Genomic DNA, 23,797 nt, shown 5'->3' on the forward strand with positions numbered 1-23,797 from the left:
CATTTTTGTGTGTGAGTGTACATTCATGTACATACAAGGTGCGTACTCCTTTGCACAGACAAGTACACTGATTTTATTACCACTTGGAACACGTACGTGATAGTACAGGTGCTGTACAGGTACCGTACTTCATTGGAACCGCCAGTTGTTTGCAAGCAGGCATTACATGAACCTTTCACTAGTATTGACTGTTTGCTGATACATGTATCTTGAACTTATCTTGTCTGATCCAGGTCACTGACCAGGGAAAATGGGAGAACCTACAGGAATACTTCAGAATCCCAGCCTCCTGTGGCCATGCTGCCTTTGCCTTGCGCCAGTTCTATGTCAAGTAAGTTTCAGATTTAATTTGGACCCAGCCGTGCATTTGATTATGTACGAACATGTTACAATGTATGTGTACGTGTAGGTGTCTGGTGTGTCAAATCCTACCGGACCTACACGTACATGTACATGTACCACCATGGTCAAATGCATGCTTTCTCACCACGTGATACAATTGTATGTGTATGGGTCTAGTCCTTGCATCTCCAGAATACACATGTACATGCACATTCATGTTCAGGTTCCTGTACATGTGTACATGTAGCTTAAATAGCCAAGGCTATCACTTCCACCTGAGGTTGAATCAGTTTGCCCTAAGGGTATACAGAACCCACAAATGAATGCTGAAGCATGTATGTTTTTGGAAGGGGGGATTTACAGTGATGAAGCCACTTACAAAAGTGTTTGAATGTAGGGAAGTGCAGATAGGTTGTGACATTCGACTCACTTTCATGGCCCAAAAGTGTGATTGCGCATTGTACATAAACACTAAAAACATTTTTGAAGGGACATCATGTTGTGACAGAGAGCTGCATTTTTAGTGCAAATTTGGAAACCAGATGCTTTGGTAAACCAAGTAAAAAGCAGTGAAAACTGTTCTGATACACCTGGTATATGTACATGTACATGTTCTGTATGCTGATCCCATTGGTCGTGTACACATGCGAGACATGTACATACACAGGGGTCAGCCAAAAATTCATGGGGCCGCTGCATTCTCCCAAAACGATGGCCTGGCGGGACAGTGGTCATTTGAGGATCAAATCCCTGCATATAAATGTTCATGTACATGCACATACATGTACAGGTGTATGGGTAGGTCAGCACCATGATCAGGATACAGTTTCTTTTCTTTTGGAAATTCTGGACCAGTCTGTGACTCTGTGGTAATTTTGGTATAAGTTGTACACATGACAGGCTCTATCCTCAGACATTTACCATTCCCTACATGTATGTCAGTGACATTATCGTTAATTAGGTACATGTTTATCTGCATCATTCTACCCACACATACATATACACCAACACTCAATCCACACATGTTCTTTGTGCTCATAAATGCATATAAATGTGTTGTGCATCACATTACATACATGTGTACTGTAGTAAGCTATACAGTATGAATAGTAGTTGCCTTGGCCAGCGAAATTTAATAAGTGTAGTTATCTCTGGTTGAACTGTGGGAAGACTGTAACCCACAACCACCTGGTTACTAGGGCAGACATCTTAACTAAATGTACTTGACCACACAGCTTGTAGTTTTCAGCTCAGTGTTTTCCAAGAGCCGCCAAGCCAACCACCATTACGGTAGCTTGTTTGAATCATTACCAGCATTGTCAGCATACTCCAGTAGGTACATATGCGTGCATGTACATGTACATACATGTACATGGACATACAGTGTACGTGAATAATACACTTGTGTGCCTAGTGTGTACAAAAAGGTCGTTGCCCGCCATGTGTATAGTGGCAACATATTTTGTATGCTCTGCACATTCGTGCATTCTGCATTATGCAGTACATACAACTCTGACCCGTACATGCACATGGACTATATACCTTACTGTACATGTACACGTACATAGAAACAATACCACAATGGTGATCCAAAGTGCGTTATTGTTCAGATGCACCAAAACTGGTATTTTCAATACTACACGTGTATTTCATCATTCATAATTACATACATGTACATACATGCATACATACATAATTTACACATGGGTACATACATGTACAGGTACATGTACATGTAAATACCTTATGTAATTAAATGGAAAGACATGTCAGGGTTACATGTACTGTGGGTTAAGAGAGAATCATAAAGTGTACATGTACATCATATTATTGCTAGTCATTAGTTCCATGTGAATGTACCAGTATATTATGTACGTAGGATTTATAGAGTTTGAAAGTGATTGCTACATGTACATGTACATGTACATGCATGCATATTACAAGGCCAGTACATCTTCATGTACATACATGTACCTGTACATTTACATTTATATTTTCTTTGCATTATGAAATTTTGCCTAGCTACTGTATAGCAGTGACCTTCCTGGTAGTAATGGAAAGTAAGGTTTTACATTTCAGGTTTTGTCTACCGGGTACATGTGCACAACATGTCCATGAAATGGACTTCACGCTGCACGTTTCTGATGTGTGCTTTGCTCGCATAAAGTAATGCACCTCTTTCTTTTAGTTCATTCATAATTGTTCTTTGTTGACGGGTATATGTACATGGACATGTACAGGCACTCTTGTAAGCACAAACCAGTACACGGAAGACAGCAGGCAAATACTGTACATTTACATGTACATAGCCATAATATCACTATATAAATATTAATAGGGTCATTGATAGCATTCAAGGTTCATGTATGGCAAGCAGAAAAAAAAAGGATGTAATGAATGGTGGTGTTGTAAGACACACACGTATCATTTGACACGTACATTTACATGTATGAAAAAAAGATGTGCACTTTTCATCTCTGCAAATAAACCAACATTTGTATTATAGTCAGTGTAGGCAAAGCTATGTGTTCACAAATTGTGTGTATGTGTACATGCACTGTAGGGGATATGGCTCTGACATTCCATGTGCTTATGCACACTAACTGTACAAGGTATGTACCCGATACAAGTTCATTATTATACATTCAAAGTCATGACTTTACGTACATGTATATTATGATTTTTACAACGAGGAAGATAAGGCTAGCAGTTTTGCCCAATAGTTTGCATAGTAAAACATCATCAGCAGGGCACATTGTCTACACAGAGTAAATCTGTTTACAGTGCTTGTATATTTGTTCGATTTGTGGAGTTCTTCACTGAAAGGTCTTTACTGAAACTCAAAAACTGTCATTCTTGATGTCAGATTTGGGGTATTACCAAATACATGTACATTCCACATGTACCAGTACTTACATACATGTACTGTACATGTACCATATTTAACTGCTTGTTGTAAATGACATTAGCCCAAACGTTTACAATTTGTTCAAAGCCCACTTGGGCATTTTAAGGACTTACGGGGATAGAAGTTGGCCAATGAATGTAACCTTTTGATTGGGTTAATATACTCACAGTGAGTTAATTTGTGAAGTGAAATTGCATGACATGCAGTTTCAACCAGTTCCAGCCACATAATAGATTGCCCAGAAGCCAGTCTTCTACAACAACCAGACTAACATAAAAACTTTCATTGGAACATCCAGACATGTTAAAAAAGTCAGGAAAGTTGTTTTCTCTATGCGCATGTATTTTCCATTTTCATGAATTTAGTTGGAGGTCAAAATCCTTGTGTTTTTAGTGAGCTAATAGCAAAGCAGGATTTCTGCATTTTCATCACCAGTGTGCTAGTATTGGGGTCTTTGCGTGACGTACACGTACATGTACATGCAATGGTACGATACGTATTCTCTTGGTATGGACAGTGTTGGCAAGTAAGGCTTAAATTTTCAAGTCCTTGGAATAAGATCTACATAAAAAGAAGAATTTTTCATGTATGCTAGGAGTGTATGTAAAATTTGGGAGCCCAAGAAAATTTTGGTGTTTCCGAAATAGTGAGCATAGTTACGGTAGTGGCATGCACATGTACGTTACTGAAATGTGACATCATTTTGAACCAAGAAGTGTAGTGCAAAAGAATGGAGAATGCGTGCATTGATTCACACGCTGGTTCTTGCACTTACTTGTATGATGTCTTTTAAATTCATAATTGTGTGTGTGACATAGTTTCATTTTACATGTGCTGTAAATGGTACACACACACTGTATTGTGTGGCAGTTGAAGGCTCTGACGTTCCTGAAATTTGAATGTTTTGGGGAATAACTGCAAGTGTGTCCTTTTTGTGAACTGGTGTTTCTTTTTCTGTGAACTGAAGATAATGTTGTTTAAAGAGCATGCGTGTGTATTGTACATGTACATGTAGGGTACCGGTACCAGTACATTCATGTATACTTTGGACGTGTGCCTCTTGAAATCTTTTGGGGCATTCACACCATCCATCCGAGTTTCTCATTGTACACACATGTACATAGCAGAAACCTTGACTTTGTGTACTTTGACCTGCTTTGTGGAAACATTCCAGACTGATAACCCACAGCCTGGACACTTTTGCATAGTACAGGTACGTGAATGCACATATGTACATGTACATGTATGTGGGCCTACAAGAATGTGTATACATGTAGTATTTACGTCAGTGCACTAGTTACTCGGTTAATTGATCCATTCTTTTCAGTGATCTTTCACATGTGGCTATTTTAATGTATAAAACTCCAATGAACATACTGTACACACATACATGAACATATATATACATGGAAAAGAATGGCCAAAACTTCAACTTAAAATCTCACACACTCTTGTGCCCCTAAAAAGAAAAAAAGTCAGATGAACACAGAATCTTTAAGATATTGTGATATTGTGAAGGCATTGTTGGGAAAATTGGTTTCTTTCTATGATCTCAAGATGGACCACCTTGTTATTGTCAATAAAACTCATTTGGCGATGCAAAATTTTTCCAAAAATTAATTGAATTTTTTTAGGTTGTATTTATCAAAATGTCTTTAAAGGAAATACTCAAAAGAGTAATTGTAATCTTGCAGGCCTACATGTACATGTAAAGTGTTTGCTTGGGTACAGATTTTAATGTTTGACGCACTTCGGTTTAGTTCTGAATAATTTTGCCAATTCATTTTTTTCCCCTGTCTACATGTAAGGCTCAAATTTAAATCCCAACTATTAAATGCCCCTGTAAATACATGTACATGAAGTGGTATCACATGTATATACTTGAACATGTACACGGTAAGCATGTACATGTACATGTGGAACTGTTCAGCTGTGAGCTACATGTATTATGATGTCAAATCCATAGCAAAGCACCTTTATGTACAAGTATTCCTACCAGGATAAAAGTGGTGGTGTTATTGTTCGCTGGAGTCCTTTCATGGCCTGCCAATAAAAAGAGAGCCATGGATAATAGAGGACATTTCACACCGTGTGATGGGGTTCCCATAGTAGGGACTGGGCAGACAAGGCTGGGCAGGATGGGTCTGTATGGGGTTTTGTCAACAGGCATGCTTCAAACCCTGTGCTTTGCCAAAGCCGGTCTTTTGTTGTATTGTGCTATTGAGGTTTTTTATTTGGGGGGGGGTTGTGGATTTGAAAGAGATGGTATGTATACATGTACATGCAATATGGATAGAATATTATTGTTTGGGAGGGGTTGCATGCATGTGTACCATGTGGTCATAAGAAACAGATGTTTCATGGATTTATTTATGTATTTTTTGGGGGGGGTTGCTTGTGGCGTTTATTATACTGTACTACATGTACCACAGATCTTTTTTAGTACATGAGTATCATGTTCAACAGTAGAATGTGCAGAAATTGAACATGCTTGTAAAGTTACAATTAAAATGCAATATGTATTAAAAAGGCTCCATTGAAATAACAGAAAAAGGGTCAAGAAGTTTGTTACAATTCCTACAGAGTACCGTTACTGTGCCATAATGGCAGAATACTGCAACCATTAGTATACATAAGATTATTTCATCTAAAATAGGGCAGTGTCGAACACCCAGGTACCAGAAACCTGACTGTTGATAATGGGTACCTGATTCCATTTTGTCAAATTTATTACTCAAATATTCTGATCCAGAATATAAGAAAGGTATGCACCCCTTTTTTGTTTATTACCTGCTGGCATACTATTGGAAAACTCCGAATAAAACATTTGACAGACTTTTTCACAACAGTACATGTAACTCAACAATCTCAGGTTAACGGTATTTTAATTGACACTTACATGTACATGTAAAATGTATAATTTCTATTCACTGAATCTCTGAATGAATAAAAAGGGATCTAGTTTCAGTACTCAGATTAGGCCCTTGCAAGTTTTTGCCAATGTAGGGAAAGTGAGATGGCCAGAGAAGTACTTGAGGTTGCACAGCACCTTTGTAGTAAAGTGCGGGCTTGGATAAGTTGGAAAAACTGTACTTCCGTGTTTTGCTCTGATCTTCACTGTAATTAAGGGTACCTGCCTGTTATGTGAATTGGGTACCCGGTTCCCAAACTACCCGTAAATGCACACCACAAATCTAAAGACACTTTGACACAGTGGGGTTATTTTTATCACTCTTAAATACAATTCTGATATGTTGTGGTCATTCAAATGCTGTTTTAAAAGACAGTTTAATGTCCAGAGTACATGGTACATATATGCATACATGTACATGTATTGAAGAGAAGTGTACATGTAGTTGTAAGTCCAGTGCATCAAGAAAGAGTAATTTGTCAGAGGAAATATACCCCCCCAAAAAGAAATTCTCTCTTTAAACATATACAACATTTAATAACCATATTGACAAAAATATATTAGTGCTCTTAATTTATCTTATTGCTGAGCTTGTGGTAACTGTGTATCTTTGTCAGGGCAAGCAGATTCAGTTCATATGATAGCCATGCTTGTTTAATAACCATGCTTGCTTGTATAGCAAGTCTAACTACCAGCAGTAAAAAATGTGGACTGCACACAGATGTGGGACTACACACAGATGTGTGCTTTGTAATCATGCTTTTGGCAAGCAAATGCAGTGACCATTCTCTGCACATTTAATTGTGCATGTATGTTTTTCACTGTTCATTCCTCTTTGTTAGAGTAGCTAGCGATACACGTACCAGTACCATGCCGTACATGTGAGCATGTTACTGAGCTGCAGTGTACATCGTGCTGGTTAACCCTGTCTTCCCCCAATAATACTGAGCAGTGAATTTGAATAGGTTTAATGAATTGCTTGAATAACTGAATAGGAAGATGTGTTGGCGCAGCTGTTGAGATTAAAACAGTTGGGCTCTGGACAAAGCCATTTTCTTTGTTACATGACAGGCTGTTATAGGAGTAGCTCACCATCAGTCTTATTTAGATGAATGCTACTTAAGCTTGGCCTACTGAAGCTACATGCAGAGCTGCCAACTCTCCTGGATTTTGCGGAAGACTCCCGGAAAATCGGTTGTTCTTCTGCCTCCCTGCACCTGCTAAAAATCTCCCGGATTGTCAATTTGTGTGTGCAGGTTTATATTTACCTGTCTTTTTTAATTGGCACAGTCAGAGTTGTAATAAAACTTAGCATGAATGTGTCTCCTCTTTTTTAAACCAAAAATTATGTGTTACATGCATAAACTGTACGTGTACACACACGCTGTCATTTCCCTTGTCGAGAAATAGACTCTGTACAAGAGTATTTACTGGTGCCATGCACTTCTCAGCGTGGGAGAGTACCATTCAAATGTACATCAATTTCAAATGTCGATGAATCTCACTCGTACATTGGGCCTGGATTCAAGTCTACACAACTGGTAACCTGTAAGCATATACATGTATGCACTTTCGTACTTTCCCAAACGTTGACCAGTGAACAGTCTGTCACCAGCAATTTGTTGCCACCCTTGTTGTACGCATCATATTTGGCAGGTGGATTCCAGATGGTTGTCACACACGTACACACATAGCTGGTGTCATGTGCACATGTTGCAGCAACCTCAACACCGTAGGCATCTTAAACGTTCCTTCATAAGCCAAGCATAGTGTTAACCAAAGTGGCACGGCAATAGTGCACCTGTGGGAACAAGGTTGGTTGCTGATATGGTAGACTCGACTCATCGTGTGGTCAAAATGGCAAAATACAGCTGTGCTCATACAAAAATGGCGGTAATCATGAATGCCATGAGTAAAGATAATTTAACCATAGATGAAGATTCCAAGGAAGAACCACTACATGTAGTATTTTACTTATTATCTTGACAGCCACTGCCCCCAAAATGAAGAGGAATGTGGCCAGGAGATGCCTCACATTGCACCACAGAGCATCTAGAATGCAAAATTTTCCAGGGCCCTTAAGCAGGCCCCGAACCCCACGCCGTAAGGGCTTCATGCTTCATGCTCACACATACATCCCCCTTCCCAAAAACATCTCCCTGATTGTTCTTTTCCAGAGTTGGCAGCACTGTACATGTATTGTTACATCTAGATGGGTGAAACATTGTGTTAAAGTTGATACATTCCTTATGTACGTACGGTTGTTGCTTTGGGACTACCCTGTACATTTAAATGATTGCCATGCACTTCATTGAACATATCATGCCTGTACTTGGAATCCTGAGTGGTGTGCAATTTGGGGTAGACTCCTATTGATGTACGGAGATGTGGGCTGACAACATGATATCTCCACAACATCCCTGGCCCCCCAAATGACTTATCAAATATTGGGTGTAAGGTCCTTACAACTTCAATGTACATACTCATTGTGTGTTTACATTAACATGCCATAAAGTGCGCTTAACTTGCAAATGTCCACCCATGTGCAAGTGAATGACCAGCTACAGATACCAAAGCTGAATGGGCTCCATCATAGTCAATGATTACTGGTTACAGTTAAATAACGATTACACTGTACACATCACACATCATCGTACTACAGTACAGTATATAAACAGTCTTAACCCTTAATTAAACCCACTGGGGCCTTTTTACATGTGCTAGGGCACATCCTCAATCCTCCAAAATCCTCCATGCTTCAATCACCATTCATCCTTAATCCTCCAAAATCCTCAAATGTTCAAATCATCATTGATCCTGAATCCTCCAAAATCTTCCAAAACCACCCAGAGGATTGAGGTGGGTTAGGGTTAATTTTGTCAGACACTTACAATGTATGGTACATGTACATGTACTTGTATTCCTGTGTACGTACATGTAGAATATTGCTTAATTGTGCCTTACATTCTTAGACGAAGCAATTAGGGTAAAATGGCCTGGTGTGACCTCTAGTTGTGCTGGTCATAGAGAACCAGTAATAATTTTTATGTGAGTAATTTTCTTTATATTCTTGTGCCCCCAGATATTTGGAGTCCTACGAACGTATCCACCATCAGGGGGAGGATGCAGAGGAGGTGTTACGGTCTCGGCCAGCAACACCCTCCAACCAGCCCCAGAAGAGAAATATAGATACGAGGAAAGGCCTAGAGATCCCTGGTGAGTTCCATGTGTAGCCAAACCTGTCTAAATATATGAGTAGTTTTGAGAATAAATTTGGATGTAAAATACATCACAGGATTGCACATGTACATGTATACATTTAACTAAGTTCTAAATGATTTATTTGATAAACTCAAGTATGTTGAATATGTCCCAAGATGAATACTAGTATAATATCCTTTATACGAGTAGGTGTTAATGGATCGGTCTAAAATTACTGTAGAGATATTTAGATTTTGAAGTATTTGTTTGATATTTACCCTACTTGTATATGTACACGAAGATTCTCCCTCAGAGACATTCTTAAATGGAAGAAAGACTGATGGTATGGTGTTGAGATAATTGCAGGTTACCGGTATCAAACCATTAAGTTTATAGATAATGTTGTCAATTAAGATCCTTTAAATTGGCAGATGACAGAAACTTTAAAAGGGATACTGGAAAATGGTAAAGTCACTTGTTTACACACGTACCCATAACTATCTGAGTATTGGGTCCTCAATTGTCCGATATTAATGTTTTCTTTCCCTTGGAGAAAGTTTTCCCTTGGTTTAAGTTTTTGCCATTAAATAGTGACTTAGAACATCGTGTACATTTTCAAGAGTGACTGATTTCTGTATCAAATCAATTCCATGAAGTGCTGTTTGGCAAAGAAATTAGGTCAAAATGCACTTTGTTTGACACGAAAATCATAACTACCTTTCGATCCAACAGAGCAAGTGCGTGTCAGTGCAGGTCTGTCCACCCAGAAACCCCGTCTCTCCGACTACGACAAGATCATGTTCTCGCTGCAGAGTGGCCTGCCCAACGAAGTTGACTTTGCCATCAACGTCTGCACACTGCTGTCCAACGAGGGACGGCACGTACTCCACCTGGAGCGAGCTACCAAGTTGATTGATCTGCTCTTGGCTCACTGTGGTGTGTTTTATGAAGGTGAGGGTAAGAGATTCATCCCATGTGGCCCTGTCTGTGAAGGGGAAGTCGCTCTGATGATAGAACTCCTTTCATTTGACTTGTCATGATGGGGATTTCTGCTCATAGAAAATCTATTTAAGAAAATGCGTCACCTCTTGAAATATGAAAATCTAACCCCTTTTTTCCTGCGTTGTAGGTTTATTGTCAAAGCCTGTTTGTGGGTAGAATAATAACGACAAAAAAGTCTAAAGATTCTTCATAAAGCTTTTAGCCTATGGACTAATGCTACCGGTACATGTATATAACAAGGGCAGTAACAAGGTACATGTATTAATACCTCTCACATGGACAATGGTACATAATTGTTATTGCTGCTTTGTTAGATGTTACGTAATGCTTACGTAAGCCCCCAAAATTGTTCTGCTTCTGGTACATGCCTTACAAAAGTACGATTGGTTCAAGTAGGTTGGGACAAAAGGGGGAGGGCATTTCTTTTGGCTGAATTATTGGGATATCCAATTATGTGAGAATTAAATTAATTTAATTTAATTAAATTAAAGCAAACAACTTTCCACAAAAAGTGATAAAATTTGCTTTGATTAATGTAAAAATATTGACAGTCGATAAAATTTTCGAGAATTGGGGTCGTGTACATGACTATGCAAAATGCTAGTCAAGACGGGAAACTGGCCAACAACTTTGGTATATATATCGCATGGTAAGTGTGCCATGAAGCATCTGTACATGTACCGTGTGTAGGGCAGGCAATGAACATCGCACTGCAGCAAGAGATGTTGTAGAAAAGTGCTCACTTCAAGTACAAGTGGTACCGCTACAACCTCAAAATAAATTCATGAATGTGGAAAATACATGCATAGACAAGGAAGATCAAGCTCAGTGAATGAACTTGCAGAATTCTTTCTCAGCTGATGTTTTTCAACCTGGAACCATTTCTGCTGTGCATGATGTGTATAATGTAATTATATTTTGGGGAATGTTATTATACATGTAGACTGCTGCATTTCTGTCATGCCTTCTTTGGCAATTATAGTGTGTGGCACAGCAGAAGTCAGAACTACATTGCTTCTTTGATCATCATTATGCACATATTTTCATCACTACGATAGTCAAGTGAAAAGGGAATTTGTGAAACAGTGGAAGTTTCTTCTCAAATATTTGTAGCAAATGTAAGAATGCAAACAAATACTAGCATTTTGGGCGTAAAATGTTGTGGAAAGGTGTTTTGAAGAGACAACAGGATTTTCTATTTATTTTTTAAAATTTATTTTAAAACTTGCCAATGAAAAATTTAGGGTCACACTGTTAAAATAGGATCTGTGTTTCTGTTTTTGTTTTTGGCCTGAACAGAGGTCCAGTGAATGGGATAGCAATCAGTTACCTAGCCATTTACACACGCTTGTTGATGAGGACTGTGTTCTGTACGTTCTTCCTATAATATCGGTGTGAAACAAATGCTATGCAATTTGATTGATTCTTATCTGCGGTAGCACTGCTGGGCAAATCGTGGAGTAATTGAATTATGGATAAGCTTTCTCCTGATCAGTCAGTTTGTGTTTGCTTGATAGGACCAGGGGGCTTTCGGTCCCTGTACACAGAGGATTGGAAACTGACCACAAAGCGTGACTTTGTGACATTCTGGTATGATACTGTAACGGACAATGACATACGGGAGATCATAGGTCCAGACACGTTAAGAACGGAAGGTGAGCCTTTACTAGTATAGTTTCCAGTGACAAAAAACCCCCAAAAGCAGCGAATTGGATGATTTGGCAGAATATCCCTGGTTTCATTGATAGTGTACGCGATGCTGCATTATTCAGTTAGTACAGTCAAACCTTGTTAATAAGAGCACTGTTAATACAAGACTCTGCTTATAACAAGAAAAATTACAGGTCCCAATCCTTTCTTTTTTCATTTTTTTCATTCCTGATAATACAAGATTTCTGTTTTAACAAGGTAATTTGCCAAGTCCGAAGGACCTCTTATTAACGAAGTTTGACTGTAATAGATTTAGCAAATTTCAAAATTGCTGGTTTTTTTCGGCAGTGTATCTCAATAGCACATAAATATTTTATTAATAAAAAAATAAATAATTACAGCATCGTTCTACTCTTTTTGATTTTTTCACGTGCATGTTTTACGCCAGTTGCCAATGTTGCATATTTCTCCCCTGCTGTCTGTGTTTATTATGTTGATGTCAGCATACTTCGTGCTGTTTGTCACATGTACACTACTAATCTTACGCATGTTTGTGGCTGTAACACACCATACATGGGTGTCAACAGTTGGCCAATTCATATTTCTTCACCAATTCAGTCTAATTTTACTTTCAAAAATCCAAAAGCACTTCCATGTGATTTTCTTTTGTCTGTTTTGGGTTTGTTCTCCTCTTCCTCTCCCCCCCCCCAAAAAAATTTGCACTGCAGTGACAGTGTGTTTTGTAATGCATGTAACTGTGACGTGATAAATATTGCCCACACTGGATCTTACGATACCGAGAAGCACATTAATTAGGCCAAGAAAAAATAGCTCTGCTGCCGATTAAATAGGGTCGGTAGGTAAGGCCAGAACTTTTTGACAGTTTTTTTTGTGCTGATTGAATGGGACGAAAGTTGCCAAAAATTGCTACAAACGTGATTAAAATAATAAAACTTACTAGAATTACATGTAATGTGGAAATATAATCAACAATTAATTACAATTCTCACCGGCCCAATGCTAGTCATATACAAGTTTTTGGACGTGAAAAGAAGTTGATGACAAGTATTTGTTTGGAATGAAAAGACAACAGGATTTTTTGAAATTTTTTTTTTCTAATTTGCTGGTGAAATTTTTAGGGTCGCACTGAAAAATTTCGGTTTGTTGGGAAACCGGAACAGGAAGTGCGACAGGATTACACTTTTTCATTTTGAAAAGTTGGCATCTCTGGGTAGTGTACTGAGTACACTGCTGTTTATAAAGAGGTTACATGGATTTCCTTCGTAGCCAGATAGCCAGTTACTGAAACATAAATGCGTAATGACATGTATTTTGAAGAATTTTTCATAATGTGTACATTTGTTTCATAGGTCACTGTAAGATCAAAGATGCTGAGCAATTTACCTTGAGAAAGCTTGGGCTGAACGACATAGAAGGACAGCGAATACTGCAGGTAAACTGTCAGCCTTCTGCCCCTTAGCTGTCATTTTGGCTGGAGAAATGGTGGTTGAATCTCTTTTCCTGCTATTCTGAACTGAAATCCCGCTACCTTCTCAAACCTCTAAACAACCCCTTTAGGCCGGGATCATGTTACTCATGCTGGCTACATGACGATCAGGAAGTGTGTAATAAGATAGCAGCTGAGAAATCCTCATCAGTGAAAGATCTTGAAATAAATGAGTTGTTCCACCTGGCACCACTAGCGGCTCACAGATGCCCTCCATCTCATCTGCAGATTGGGTATTGAGGAAACTAATATACCCCTCTGTGTTTGCACCTTGCCCAGATAACATTTAACACCCTCATGAAATGTCACAGGTGTACGTGTATATCCAGGATTTTTTTCCCCCACACATTTGTTTTTAAAACTGGTGCTTTGACATGGGGACGGGGCAAATTCCTCGTATCAGTGAGGTCTAGTTACCTGCAGCAAGAAGGCGGGGAAAAGGAAGCAGTGATAACTTCATACATGTAGCTGGTACACGTAATGAATATACATATTTGTTTGGGTTCTGATTGGTGTTTTTTCTTTGGGGGGGGTTGTTAGGGTGGTTTTGTTCCTAGATTTGTGAGTTTAATCCTCATTGGCAATTTTAATTTTCATTTGGAGAGGGCGCACCTATTTAGTCCTGTACTTTGTATGGAGTCTGTTTCAGTTGGACAAACGACTCATGCTGTGGCGTGGGTGCTGTCTATTTTTTTTTTCCTATTTGTCAGGTTGCAGTGATCTTGAGAAATTTATCCTTTGAGGACCACAACAAAAGAGTCATGGCAGCCCACAGGACTTTTTACAGGTTCCTCTTGCTGTGTATTCACAATAGCTGCTCAGCACTCAGGCACATCGGCATGGACACCCTGAGCAATATAGCTGAGGAGGTATGTGACAGTCCCAAGTCAGCATTCTGAGGAAACAACGGAAACATTCAATTGCTTTTTCTTTCTTATTTCTCAAGTGCCAATAACAAATGCGGTAAAGCATCAATATCCATTATTTATTCAGTTGTTCAGTGTGTTTAAATTGTTCAACTTGGCACCGAGGCTGCTTGAAAGCACAGTTTCTTCTCTGCCTCATGCTGCACACTGAGGCATCCAGATACCAAGAGTAGTGTGGCTGTGCACACTCAGTGGCAATGAATAAATATATTTGTGTGCATAAAACAGTGCTCACAACTTGTGACTGTGTCAGTCGTTGGGTTTTTTAGTGGTAGTATAATGTACAATCCAAGCATAGATGTGGCAAGATTGGCTATTTCCACGGGTTTTATTTCGCATTGAAGGTCTTGGTGCAAATAATTACAAGTAATATTCAGAAATAAGGAATCTGTCTTTAAATTTGTGTTGTTTAAATTGCTTTCTTTAAGTACACGTAGATATTTACTGGTTTAATCAATCCAACAACTCCACTGTTTCTTGTACCAGTTCATACTTGATCCCATTGACTATCGGAGTACACAGCTGATGTTCCACACCATAGATAAAGCCATGAAGAACCAAGACAAGTTTATTATACTACGAGGTAATTGACCGTTATACTAGTGACAGTGTTGGCAAGACTGTGGAAGACAAGTGTTAGAGTTGAAACTAAGTTACAGCATCGTTCTACTCTTTTTATCCGACTAATTAAAAAATTATGGCAGTCTTTAGCTCAATTTCCTAAACTGACATTTCCTAGTGTTATTTTGTGCTTTTAGAAACTTATGTAATGGACACTCTTGAACTTGTATTTTAAGAGTGTCCCTTTAAATGTTCATTTCGGGCCTGTTTATTTTATGTGGATCCGGTTCGCAATCAGTGATCTGTCGTTGGTTCACTGACACCAGAAACCACCTAACAGATAGTGCAAACCAGCTCGGAGTTCACTGATCACAATCCAGATCCATGTGAAACAAACTGGCCGTTATATACATTATAAGAATCCAAGTGGCATTTGTCCCAAAGTAACAAATTATAGACCTTCAACCTTGATTGGTCTTTGTTCCCTTACTAGCCATGGAAGTGGTGGAGAAGCTGTCCCAGGTGGACAGCAACGTTGACATCATCCGGCAGTGCATGGAGGTGCGGGTGTACCGGTCCATCGTCCGCCTCCTGACCATCCACGATGTGCAGCTCCTACTGGGGGCCCTGGAGGTTCTCCTGGCCCTGTCGGAGAGAGGGGAGGTGTTCTGCGCCCGGATTGCCACCATGGAGAAGAGTGTCGGTGAGTGGAATCCCCGAGAATGTGAGCAAGATTGGTCCAGAAATCATGAGGAGTGTTTGCTGTCCGTTTTAAACAGTCGTCTTTGTTCAGACCACCTACAGACTTTAAGGGCTCCGTGTGGTAAATGTTAAGGGCACTGTTTGGCCAACTTGTTGCAAGTGAGTGCTCATAGCACATTCACTTTGGTTGGTACACATGTAGGTCAAGGTCCAATGAGCACACATTTCGTTTGGACAGATTTAACTCAATATGTACAATGCACCTAAACATTGGTGCAACATGGGTAGCTGCCCTGTCCTCTAACATTGAGTACCTTTTCACTGATTGAATGTATGCTACTTTATTTTTCATTGCCGTATTTTGTAGGTTCAGGCCTCATTTGATATGAAAAGAAAATGCCACAAAGGTTGAAGAATGTTGAAAAGTGCAAAGTGATTCAAACTTGTCACCTTTGTAATGAACTTGGTCTCTTCATTTCCACCGTCAGATGTCCTAGTGTGCCTGGTGACTCTGGATGCGCAGTCCCTGGGCGCCGAGGCCTTTGTCGGCATTAAGATTGTCGATCATGCCCCAGATGGCATCCAGCATCCTATTGTGAGCATGGCCAGGAATCAGCCTGTGTCTCAGCCTACGCCGCCGCCCCCTAATGCAGTTTCTGCTGCCACTCCCCCTCCCCCTTCCATGAGTAAGTTCTGTGGAACTGTTGTAGGAAGACGAATGGCAGCAAAAATCCATGATTTCATTTTTCATTTCATGCCTGTACAGTGAACGCAACTGTGATACCATGTAGCTCTGTTTAGAACTTGAAGGTGCTCCACAAATGTCAGTGTTGATGTTGACCTGTCAGTGTTTACTCCCACCATTTGAAAGTACTACAACGTGACACGCAGTTGCATGTCTTCCATTTTCTTCAGCAATTGTCAAAATGTTAGAGATGAACTGATGCGTGAAAATGCCACTGCTGGAAATGCCACCTGAACCTCGTGGCTTTGCAGGCAAAGTCACCAGGTGCCTGTGACTCACAGCCTTTTGTTTGAGTACAAGTATGCCGTGGAAATCATCAGATTATCAGTTGGCCCTTTTTCATCTCTGACCGGCCATCAGTTGAAGTAACCACTTGCATGCATCAATATTTCAGGGCCGCCGCAGCAGCAGTCCACCCCTACACCTCCCCCTGCTCCTGTCCAGCCCGCTAATCGAGATGCCGAGAATGAGAAGTTCACCTGCCAGTGGTGAGTGTGCTGTTTTGATAATGAGCGTAGTGAGGCTTGAGTACTCTGCCTAGTAATTACGAATCCACATTGAATGCCTGTAAAACTTCAGCTGAAAGGGTGTTATTGTATGTACTGCCGTAGAGCATGATAATATGATATGCACATCTACCATAAGCCTTTAACTTAAAAATAATGTAGCTTCAAATTTAGGGCCCTCATTGATACTAAAGGACTTGATGAGGTAAAAAGTTTCAGGTCTTGAAAAACACAGTTGTTCTTTCCTTAATCAGGTTGCATTCATTCTACGAGGCTGACAGTGAAGGGTCAGTGTCCAGACTAGACCTGTACAGTGACTACCTATCTGCTTGCAGCAAAGCCTCTAGGGTCAACATGGTCACCTCCACAAACTTTGCAACGTGTATCAAGTAAGTGACAGCACTCTTTGCCACCCAAACTTTCTCTTGACAGAGGACTACTTTGAGTCTGTGATCTGCTCTGTGAAAATGAATTAGAAGTCACCGTAGCCATTTTTGAGTTAAAGCCCTTTAAAAGAATCTTGGCACAATGTAAAGCAGTAGGAACCCTCAACACTTTCACCAACATAACCTCCATGTCCATTTTCTTCAGTATACTAAACTGAGTGACACATCAAAATAAAGAGTTGAGTTTGCTTTTTCCAATCTAAACTAAAACTCGTCACTCTGGCGAAGTCTGACCCTTTTTCACAGAGTGGATCACATTTAAACTTGTGGCTGAAATTTCAATCAGTGGAAAGATTTGCTGTGTCATTACTACAGATGAGAGGAGTATTCAGATCTTTATTGTCACCTTTCCAGGATGGTGTTTCCAGCAGTATCATCTCAGCGGGTGGATTCAGAGAGTGGCGCCCAAGTGTACATCATGGGTATCCGCAAACGGGTCCTGCCACTCCCCTTCAACTGGCAGCTCTACCAGCACCCGGCCAAACCCTCGCCCACTTACCAACCCCAGCTGGCAGGGCCCCAGTCCAACCTGGCCTCCAGCATCATGCAGCGGATGGCCCAGCGGCTGTCCCCATCCCACGGGTCTTCCTCCTCCAGCAGCCCCCAGCAGCGGCTGTTTGCCCAGGGGATGAGCAGCCCCGGCAGCAGCGTGATGCCCCCTCAGATGTGCCGTGCCGGAATGATACCGGGCCCTTCCAGCGGCAACATGGGAAGCACCTCCCAGCTTCAGCAGTTGATCCTCGGGCACGGACTGCGTCAACAGAGCCCCAGAATGCAGGGACAACCTGGCAATGCAGCCACTGTCGGAGTGCCTCCTGGTCTTCAAGCCACCCAGCAACAGCAGCAGCAAGTTGTGCAAGCCAAAGTCAGTGTACCACTTGGGACACAGCAACTGGTCCAATCAACAAACTCGTTACCTACAAACTGTGCTGCAGTTGCTGTTCAAGGTGCGCAGCAAAAGACAAACTCTGTTGATGACTCAGATTTGCTTTCTCCTCAAGGGAGCCTGGTCAACCAGGCTGGTATCCCAAGTGCTTTTCTTCAAAATCCGTTACCACAGCACAGCCAGGCGATTGCTAATAATGATCCTAGTAAGAGCCCAGGTCGAAGTCCTGCCTCCCCCGGTAGAGCACCACCACCTTACCGACCGCGTAGTCCGGCCGGCAGTGGAGCCAAAGCCAGTGTTCCTTCTTCCAACGTCTCAAATTCCAGAATCCCAGAAGCTCCCTCCTCTTCAGGCTCCCCCAAACTGCCCAAATCCTCAGAGGGTGTACCCAGCGAGTTGCTCCAAGAAGGGGAGGTCAAAATAGAAAAAATCCCCAACATCCATGCGCAGCTGCCTTTAGACACAAACCAAGTGCCCGCTGCATTCCCGCAACAGGGAGCAGAGAACTTCCAAGCCAATTCTATTCCCTTACTACAAACCAAGGCCACACTTGCAGTGTCCACCTTTGAAGCAAGTAATGCAAACCAGCAGTCCATGTCAGAGACAAAGCCACAGGAGGCCGTCACAGATGCAAGTACTGCCCAAGTTGCTGGCAATCCTGCAATGACAAGCAGCCAGCAGGTTGTCAACATTCCTAACCAGCAGGTGTACATCACACAACAACAACTGCAGAATCCAGGCGGAATTCCTGTGAATCCCCAAGGCATTCAAATCAGTGCCCAGGGAATCCAAATCAATCCGCAGGGAATCAACCATTCCCAGGCAAACGTTGCCCGGCACCAGCAGCAGTTTGTGACACAGGGACCTCAGCAAAGCATCCAGATGCAAATTCCATCAACTCAGGTTGGAGTGCAGCAGTGGATCCAGGCTCAGCCCCAGGTTGGCCAACCCAACGCACAGGGCATCGTGAACATCAACGCACAGGGCATTGTTGCAACAAATGGTCTAAAAAGCCAGCCAAACATGCAGATTGTGCAACAGGGAGTTCTGCCAGGCACACACGGAATTAAGATTGGTGCTCTCCCAGTACAGACCAGTACCATTCCTGTTCAGGCAGGCTTCCAGATCAAGCAATCTGATGGCCAAGGAATGCAACAGATCTTACCCAAGACTGTCTCTGCCACTCAACAGGTGATTGTTGGTGGCAGCGCTGGTGCAAATGGGAGCCAGATGTATTCGGCATATGCTGTGGTGCAGAACATTCAGCGCAGTGTACCAACTGTTCTTGGCCAAGTCACATCAACCAATCCTGGCCAGACAGGGCAGTGTGGTGTATCAGGTGGATCTCAGCCGACTTCAAGCAGTTCTGGAGCATATATTCCAATACAGCCAAAATTGCCTGGACATCAACAACAACAGCAACAACAACAGCAGCAGCAGCAGCCATCACATGCAGTCGTTCAGCAACAGCATATTGTCCAACAACACATGGCCCAGCAGCCTCAGCCGCAACAGCAGTTCATTCTCACTACCATACAAGGAACCTTGCCGCAGCAGTCATTTGCAGTTACAACCGTTGCCAGCGCACAGCACGTCCAACGGCAGCCAAGCTTAACAGTTGGTGTGGCGACTCATCCTGCTTCCCAGCCTTCAGTGACAGCCTGTTCCCAGAGCCAGTCTGTCAGCCACGTTGCTGCTCGGATACAGACCCAAGGACAGCAGTTGGCATCAGCGCACATAGACTCTCCTTTAATCAAGCAACTCCTGCAGTCTGGCTCCTCAGTCCACCCACCCGGCTCCAACTCGATGCCTCAGCCCCAGGTGGTGAACAGCACTCAGAGCACAGTCCAGTGGGTCATCCCTCAGAATCCAAGCAGTGGGGTGGCACCAGGGTATGGAAATGCTGTGCATGGGTTCGTCAGTATTCAGGGACCAGTGTCGCAGCAGGGTGTGCTGCAGCCGAGCTCGGTGAATCCAGCATTTACTCAGGTGGGCCAGCCTGCCATTCAGCAACCCACAATGCACTTCATTCCCCCAGTATGTACAAGTCCAAGCCCAGCGCCCAGCCCAGCATTAAGTTGCAGTTCCTCTTCAAGTCCCAATTCCACTTCCAAGTCATATCCAATGTCCCCATCCCCATCCTCTCAGCATAAATCTGAGAAAAAATCCAAGTCAAAATCACACAAGTCAAAGAAATCCTCAAAGAAGAAAAAGTCCAAATCTGGAAGTAAAAGTCCCCCAATTATATGCTCAAAGGCCGAGCATGGCACGGATATTTTAAAAGTACAGGACAAAGAAACCAGCATCAGGTTGATAGAGAACACTTCTTTCAGTGAGGATACCAGCAATCAGTCCTCAGAAAAGTCTGAAGACTCAAGTGAAAATTCAAAAACTTGCAATAGCTCTGAATCAACGGAACCAAAAATAGAAACAGTAACAAACAGTTTGAATGAATGTGAAGTTGGGCAAAGTAATACCAAGCCTACGTGTAATGGGTCAGCTACCGGTGAAGGTAATGAAATTCCTGAAACAAACAACATTCAAAGACTCAAATCCAAGTTGGAGGAGGCATCACTGAAGCAGACCCTGCTGAATGGGTTTGGAAACGGAGAGGATCTGGACAAAACACACCATGATGTCTTGATCCATCAGGCAGAAATCCTCCTGGAAAACTCAGGAAAGGACCTTGATAGGGTCCTCAAAAGCCCCAAAATGCGGCGAAAAAGTGAAGAGTTGGGGCTGAAAGATCGGACTCGTAGATTGAGTGTGGAGCTGGATGCTAATATGGAGTCTGTTGAGAAACAATCCATCAATCACATTGTGAATGGTGGTATTTCTGAGCACTGTGACAAAATGGAAACAGAAATAAGTGCAGAGGATACCGAGTCGAAGGAACACAAGAGCAAGGATGACTCAAACTCATCTTGCGCTCATGGAGAGAGCAAAATCTCATCAGTCGACGTAACAAGCTGTGACAAACTAATGGACCATAACAACTCTAAAAAGGATGGAGATTCAGAGTCGGACAGTGGCATTGTCTTAAATGAGCGAACAGGGTTTATGTATGATGGCACAGGTGCTATCATTCCTCCTGCCATTGGAAACATGGACTCTAATAAAGTGGCCAGTCCAGTTGCTTTCTGCCGGGACATCCGACAACACCTTCCCGCAGATATACCCAGGTCTGGTCTTGCCATGGTGACATCGGGAAGTAATGCCAACAACAGCAGCAATTTCAGTGTTTCCAGTGGTCCGAGCATTGAAGAAAATGTCGTCATCAAACCTCAGGAGGACATGGGAGACATGGTCTGCTCCACTGTACCAAAGTCTCAAACACAAGAAGGTGACTCAAGTGGCCAATCTAGCACACCCAGAAAACCAGACAGTTTGGCCATCAGTGAAGTGAACCCTGAAATCTCAAGACCAGCCCCAAATGTCCCAGTTACACAAGTGCAGGTGTCGCAAAGCAAACCACAGTCACCAGTACCAACCTCAGTAAGTGCCCCCAGCTTAAACTCCCCCTTAGCAATATCTCCACCACCCACACAGCCGACGCCATCGTCCGAAACCAAATCGGAAAAAAGTTCCAGCTCCAAATCCAGCTCCAAGAAGTCATCCGAGAAGCGGTCGCGGCACAGCTCCAGAGAGTCCAGCTCCAGCAAGAAGAGGAGACGGTCCTCATCCTCGTCCAGCGGCTCACACCACAAGAAGTCCTCATCGTCTGGTGACAAGTCCAAGCATCATCACCATCACCATCATCAGCAATCACAGCAGCAGTCGCAGCAGACAGTGCCGCAGCAGCCGGCGGAGGCAGAGATAAGCATTTGTTGCTGGAGAGGTTGCAAAAGGTATGTGTGTATGTTACTTCAGGTGCATTGCTACTACGTGTATTTCTGCCAAGTTTTAACCCTTTGATTCAAGACATTTTCAGAATTCACTGAAATTAGAAATTGGGCATTTAAGCAATTCTTGTCTTTACTTCCAGTGTTGTGATACATGTAGATGCAGATGTTCACTGACCTGTTTTGTGGTTATAATTTCGGAAAAAGTTAAATTTCACAAAGCATCAAAGAGAAGGCTTGTCAGTTGATTTTCAAAAACACGGTTTTTGCTAACTCCAGTAATGATCAATCTAGCCTAGCGTTAATGTTTTGACTAGATGGCAAATTAGCAGATGACACATCAGCAGCGAAATAACAATCGGGTGTGAAAAAAATCGAAATGTCAAGTTATGCCATTTCTAAAGGGTGGGATCATATCAGGGGTGTGAGAATTCAGCTGTATTTGTTTAGACGTTGACCCTGAATTTGAGCTGTTTTGTACACCTGGTGTGTACAAACGTATTGGAACTTTGAACATTTCAGCTTTTTTGCTAGCTGTTCTCAGCTTTGATTTGTAACTGGCCCACTGACACCCCTGTTGTACAGCATGTAATTTTTCGCTGGTGCAAATGCAAGTTTACTTTTAACCCCTTCGCGCCGGGAGGGGGCTAGACACGCTGTAAAAATTGAGATCCTCAGCCCGCTTTTCAGCTTTTATTCTCGGCCCACGCTCGAGCAAACACGGTGAAAGAAGGCAGACCCTGGCTGTTGTATATATGGTAATTTGTCTTTGTGCGTAGCCCAGAAATGAAAAGACCGAATTTGCATCATAATCACCAGCTTCACAATAGTCCCCACTTTGAAAAGAGGCAACGGGAATGTGGAAGGGTGAGTAGAGCCCCATGCCACCGAACAATCAGCCTTTTCACCGTGTAATTCAAAGCATGCAGAGCACGCAGGGCCACAAACCGAGAATGTGCGGTTTGGCAGGTGGCCTTCATGGCCAAGTGAGGCTGGAATTCTTGGAGTCGGCTTTCGGGAAGAAATTCCCATCGTCAAGGGGTTAAACCTCTGCCAGTCATGCCCCAAAAACCCTACATTTAAAACTTTCTTCGTCTTGTAGTGCTCTCCCAAGACTTGCTTCTGCAAACATCCAGAACAGGTGTTTGATTTTCTGTGTAATAATCCATGGACTTAGGTGGCTGGGAACGTTTTAGTGATCAACAACCCTTCTCTATCCCCAAAGGAATTTCAAAACCAGGAAATCCCTGCACGTCCATGCCAGCACAGTCCATGTCATGGGTTCAGCCTACCGAGGTATGTGTGAGTGGGAGAACTGCGACAACATCCAGCGGCAGAGGTGGTCTTGTGTCAGTCACATGTTGGTGAGTGTAGATCTCGCCTTTATCAAAGCATACACCAGTATTTTATGAGATGGTTGTCAGATACAGTGCTTTTTAGATATTATCTAGAGCAAATGACTTGCAAATTCCTATCAAAGTCGTCAAGGCTGTCCATTCGAAGCCATTGTAAGTCAGTCCTCAATGAGACCATTGATGACCATGTTTAATATTCATGTAGCATCTGTTTGATCAAAGTTTCATAGACTTTGTATTTGGTGTTGCATGCAAGTATTGTGGAAATTTTGTTGGCTGAATGCATGCTTTGTGTTCTCAGATTTTA

General features: G+C 42.1%; 1 protein-coding gene across 1 annotated transcript in view; it reads left to right on the top strand.

Moving 5' to 3' along the window:
* arid2 (AT-rich interaction domain 2) overlaps window positions 1–23,797 on the top strand; it is a 33,880-nt gene that overhangs the window by 5,134 nt on the left and 4,949 nt on the right. The window contains exons 3-15 of the mRNA XM_022254859.2: window positions 234–331; window positions 9,244–9,377; window positions 10,095–10,313; window positions 11,882–12,019; window positions 13,385–13,467; window positions 14,232–14,390; window positions 14,934–15,030; window positions 15,502–15,711; window positions 16,199–16,396; window positions 16,850–16,943; window positions 17,216–17,350; window positions 17,762–22,141; window positions 23,361–23,499. Of these exons, the coding sequence (XP_022110551.2) occupies window positions 234–331; window positions 9,244–9,377; window positions 10,095–10,313; window positions 11,882–12,019; window positions 13,385–13,467; window positions 14,232–14,390; window positions 14,934–15,030; window positions 15,502–15,711; window positions 16,199–16,396; window positions 16,850–16,943; window positions 17,216–17,350; window positions 17,762–22,141; window positions 23,361–23,499 (6,084 nt within the window). The remainder of the gene's footprint in view (window positions 1–233; window positions 332–9,243; window positions 9,378–10,094; window positions 10,314–11,881; window positions 12,020–13,384; window positions 13,468–14,231; window positions 14,391–14,933; window positions 15,031–15,501; window positions 15,712–16,198; window positions 16,397–16,849; window positions 16,944–17,215; window positions 17,351–17,761; window positions 22,142–23,360; window positions 23,500–23,797) is intronic.

This window comes from Acanthaster planci, linkage group LG03, assembly GCF_054643075.1.
Source record: "Acanthaster planci isolate LZ-2023a linkage group LG03, COTS_SCS, whole genome shotgun sequence".
NCBI lineage: Eukaryota > Metazoa > Echinodermata > Asteroidea > Valvatida > Acanthasteridae > Acanthaster > Acanthaster planci.